Genomic DNA, 5,196 nt, shown 5'->3' on the forward strand with positions numbered 1-5,196 from the left:
TGTGTGAAAAGTGTGTGGGGAATGTAATGACTGTCTGACTCGTATCGTCTAACTCCCAGCTTTGCAATGTTAAGAAAATAGATTTTTGATGTATGGAAAGAATTATGGAAAGAGGCTTTCTTTCCATAATTCAACAACTGAATCTATGTGATTGGTTATGGCCGATTTGCTCGTCTACATATGACGTACATTTTGCCTTCATTGTCAATGGCATTTAATGTTTAGTGTCTCAAAAAGAGGCAAGACGGACGAAAGAAAGAAAGAAAGAAAGAAAGATGTCCTGGACTTGACATGCATCTCCATACTTGATTTCCCACAATCCATTGGGCTTGCTTGAAGGTGTGCCTGTTTCTGTTTCCGTTTATCTGTTTCCGTTTCCGTTTTTCCGTTTCCTTTCCTCTGGCTGATGCTCCCTGAGCGGACTTCCCCCCGCCCCCCTTAGGCCCCTCCCCTTGCAGCCACTTCCTGGTCACGCACTTCCTGGTCTGCAGCCAGACACTCTTGCCTGAGGCAGAGCTTCTGAAGGGAGTCCACTGTCAGGAGTCAGGACTCAGGAGTCGTGTTGTGATGAGCGCCCCCTGCCACACACACACACACACACACACACACACACACACACACACACACACACACACACACACACACACACACACACACACACACACACACACACACACACACACACACACACACACACACACACACACACACACACACACAAGCAGTATGATGTACATATTACTGTAGTGTATAGTGTCCCTATACATCCCAGAACAAATCAGAAGGTCAATATTTACTTCTATTGTGAATCAGCAACCTTTAATACTGTCTAAAGCCTTAAATAGGACTTTTCACTCTGTTTTAGTGATGTCAGGAGAAAAGCTAGTGGGAATGCTCCATTTCCACACAGAGGTGAGTCAAGCGGGGCTGTGTCAGTCACAGCCTGTGTTGATTGTAGGCCCCTCATTGTAACTTGGTTGATTTGTTCTTTCCAGCATTCTGCATTTGTCTTTTGGTGCAATATAAAGGCCAGTCCACACCAGTGTAACTCCTTGTAACTACCATTTGGAATAATGGCAGTTAGTAATAATATGAGGGGGGATTAGAGAACCAGGGTGTCCTGCTTCAACTCCTCTTTCCACCTGCGCCTGGCCTCCACCCAGGGTATCAGACACAGTACGGCTCCTCCAATGATCGGCGGGACGCCGGCCACGTAGAAGGCCACGTCGTAGCTCCCCAGCCTGTCCCTCAGGAAGCCTACAAAGGGCACCCCCAGAGTTATGGGCAGTGACATCATTCCCAGCATTGAGCCGATGGCCTGGGACACATCCGCGGCTCCCACCAGCTCCAAGGCGATGGGGGATACCATGCAGAGGAAGCAGGAAAAGAGACCCATCAACAGGCACACGGCAATGAGTTCACTGAAGGTGTGACACAGGGGGATCATCATGGACATTAGGCCAACGACCAGGTAGGAGGACACCTGTAGGTAGACTTTGTTGACTCCCTGGATGTGGTCACCCGCCCAGCCGCAGACGAGGCGGCCCACACCGGACGCGACGCCAATGCACATGAGCAGAACCTCTTTGTTGACGTCCGGTCCAAAGCGCTCCTCTGCGAATTTCATCAGATGGACGAAAGGCACGAAGTAGGTGTAGAGAGCAATGTGGATCCCCAAGGCCCAGATACGGTATCCCATGGACTTCCATATGTTCACATTGAAGACCTCGCCCAGTGGGTGGCGGCGGCGGCTGCCCGTGCAGCTGCTACTACTCTCCCTTCTGGTGGGCAGCAGTGGTGTGTAGGTCAAGCCGGCCAGCATGAGGATGAACATGATGACGCTGAGGAGGCGCAGGGTGTTGTGCAGACCCACGCGCTCCAGCAGACCCGGGAGCACGAAGGCCAGGATGACGGTGAAGACACTGCTGCCCACCGTCACTATGCCGTTGACCAAGCCCAGGCGTTTCTTGAAGTAATGCCCCAGGATGACCAGGCTGGGCTGGAAGGCAAAGGAGCAGCCCGCCGAAAACACAATGCTGTAGGTGAAGTACATGGGCCCCAGGGACCTGACGAAGGAGCTGGCCAATAACCCCATCAGGGCCAAAGCGGCCCCGCCCACTGCGGTCACTCTGCAGCCCAGGGTGTTTGTGAAAACACTGACGATGGGAGAGCAGAAGAAGATCATCCCGAAGGAGAGCGAGCCCACCCAGGATGTCCTGAAACTGAGGTCCTCGTCATCCTCCGAGCCAAATTCCTTAAGGAGAGAGACGAACAGGATTCCAAAGACATTGCGAAACCCAAACACTGCCCCGTTGCACCACATGGCGGACAGCATAACCAGCCACCCCCACCCGCCTTCTGGGTGCACAAAGCTGACCTCCTCAGCGCTGGTCTGAACATCAGCGTTGGTGGTTGAGCCCACAGCCGTTGCGGTCTTGATGTCAACAACGGGTGTAGGATGTATGCAGGATGCATCCTGGTTTGATGTATGGATGTATCCAGGTGTATCTGCATCCATTTCTTGCCGTTTACTTCCTCCAGAGGTGTTGTTTTGAATGTCTTACAGTATTATATACACGTATATGTAGGATGTATTCCATCAGTTGTATTCCATTGTATGTTATGAATAAACCTAACCTCAACACCACGTCCGCATGGGAGAAAGACAGGGAGAAGAGTCCGGACACGGTTCAGGCAATCACTCGGTCAACTTCTGCTACGCATCCGCTGCTTACATGTCAGCTGATGGAAATAATGCCTCAGCTCAAAAGATATGATTTTATATAGCCAGGGTTGCTATGACAGGGACATTGATGTCACATTCTAAAATCTGTACTGATCGTAGACTGTAAAAAAGATGTATAGTGACTGTGACGTCATCCATTGGTTTGTGGATTCCCGTTTTGGAACCTTTGACCGTTGCGTTCCATGAATATACACGTCGCCGTCATGTTTGCAGACAGAATTAAACAAATGAAAGCGCCATTCACATTGAGCACTGTAACGGTGACAACTATATCGTTCTTTTTTTTTTTTTTTACAGTTTTTGAGTGGTGTAAACCACTCCTACAACTGGCTTTTGTGTGCAGAAAAAAATGAGCATGGTTGCTATGTTCAAAATAATTTCTGACGTAATTAAATCACACCCGGGTGAACTGGATGACCGTAGCAACCGTGGTCATTTTCTCTGCACAAAAAAAGCCAGTTGTGAAATCACATCCGGGTGTGATTTCATTACGTCAGATCAGAGCTGATCAGGCTATATAATACCTTATTACGTCAGACCACAGCTGATCATGCTATATAAAACCTTACACCACTCAGTTCACACGGGTGTGATTTTTACAGTACAGCCAAGTCTATAGACTTTTAATTTAATGTTTAAAGCACTTTAAACAAACATTACCAGACGCCTCTTACTTTATATTTTATAGTTTGTGTGAACTCTGCCACCAACTTGATTAACATTTTTTAATGTGAATGGCCCTTGGATGAGATAGATGAGAGAGTGGAGTTAGGGGTATGAATTGCTTACACGCATGAAGGTAATATGATGTAATGATGTAATTATTACATCATTATTGCACAGTTAACTATGAAATCGTGCATTTCCTCAGTCAGTGATTGCAGATGATGACAAGATGTTATAACATTAAATACAGCTTCGATTAATTATATTAATATGGATGTGTTTGATGTAGATGTACCAGTTAACAATGCAGTTTACTATTGCTACAAATGCTGAGGGCCTGCAGGCAAGACCTTAATTGTTTTTGTGCATTATCTCTGCCTGTTTACTCCTTTCTTATTATTTTGTATTCTTGTATTATGGTTAGTGCACCGTGCACCCCATTCGGATGCTGTCAATGCACTGAATGGGAGGGACATCATCACGTTTAATCAGACTATTGATTGGTCAAAGTAGGTGAGATACTGACCTATACCGACGAGCTCAGTAGGTGTTAGACCAGACAGTGGCCTTGTGGTTAGAGTGTCCACCCTGAAACTGGGAGGTCGGGGTTCGATCCCCGGCCGGGTCATACCAAAGACTGTAAAAATGGGACCCAATGCCTCCCTGCTTGGCACTCAGCATCAAAGGGTTGGATTGGGGGGTCAAATCAACTAATCAAATGATGCAGCTCACCGCTCATTGGCCGCGGCTCCAAGAGATGGGTCAAATGCGGAGAACAAATTTCACTGCGGTAACGTGTGTGACAAATCGTACGACTTTGACTTTGGTTTTTGTCGTTATAGTTAGGTTTTGAACGCGACGTGCTAGCGAGTCGCCGTGCCGAACGTTGTGAAGTTCGACTCAGCGTTGTCCAAGTCACAAACTGACAGGCACAGAATAGTCATCAAATTACTGGCTCAGGAATACGACAAAAACTGTACCCATCTGTGGGTCGCGGACACATTTGTATGGGTCCCTTTATATTTGGTTTCCTACATTTTGTTTCAAATTAATACTTCAAAACATTTTTTTTTACACAATAATATGTCGTCTGTTGGTTGTATGGAATTGGCCTGTTATAGCGCCACCATGAGGCTGATTTGAAATTTGTAAGTGCCATTTCTTCCTTTGCCTATAGTAGGAATGTGCGTGCATAATTAGCCCTTTGCTAAATCCCACCCCAAAAAGCGATTGTCCAATGCCAATCCAAATAGTTTAGCAACTGTTGCTATGCAGGTCAAGCTTTCGCCACATCATCGCTGTCAAAGCTAATTTCCATGGCTTTGTTACACGGCTTAACGTCGAGAAAGTTACACGACGCACCCAGGTAATGCAATAATACTAATGACCGTCTTACCGTGCAACATGAAAACTCCTGTGGGTGGTCGTTAGAAGTTGATTTCTATTTCCTCGTATTTCTAGTTTATTTAAATGTCATGCAAATGTGTCCAGTGCATAGCCTACTGCAGGCCTGGTTGACTAGATTTAGAAGACATTTTGATGCTCTTGCTACTGAAATGATCGATTATTTATATGGAGAGATCCTGTCATTTAACATGCATCACTATGGGGGAGAAGGACAGCTTGCCCTGTCTCCTCGCTGGATGGACGGACACACACACACACACACACACACACACACACACACACACACACACACACACACACACACACACACACACACACACACACACACACACACACACACACACACACACACACACACACACACACACACACACACA

General features: G+C 46.9%; 1 protein-coding gene across 1 annotated transcript; it reads right to left on the reverse strand.

Annotated features, from left to right (window-relative positions):
* Nucleotides 1-1,102: 1,102 nt before the first annotated feature.
* On the reverse strand, nucleotides 1,103-2,518 carry LOC306916767 (monocarboxylate transporter 10-like; the record flags this gene model as incomplete). Its single annotated transcript, XM_079494781.1, has 1 exon — nucleotides 1,103-2,518. The coding sequence occupies one exon, from the start codon at nucleotides 2,516-2,518 to the stop codon at nucleotides 1,103-1,105; it is 1,416 nt and encodes a 471-aa protein (XP_079350907.1).
* Nucleotides 2,519-5,196: the final 2,678 nt, after the last annotated feature.

Source organism: Electrona antarctica, assembly GCF_951216825.1.
Source record: "Electrona antarctica genome assembly, chromosome: 23".
In the NCBI taxonomy this organism is placed as follows: Eukaryota; Metazoa; Chordata; class Actinopteri; order Myctophiformes; family Myctophidae; genus Electrona; species Electrona antarctica.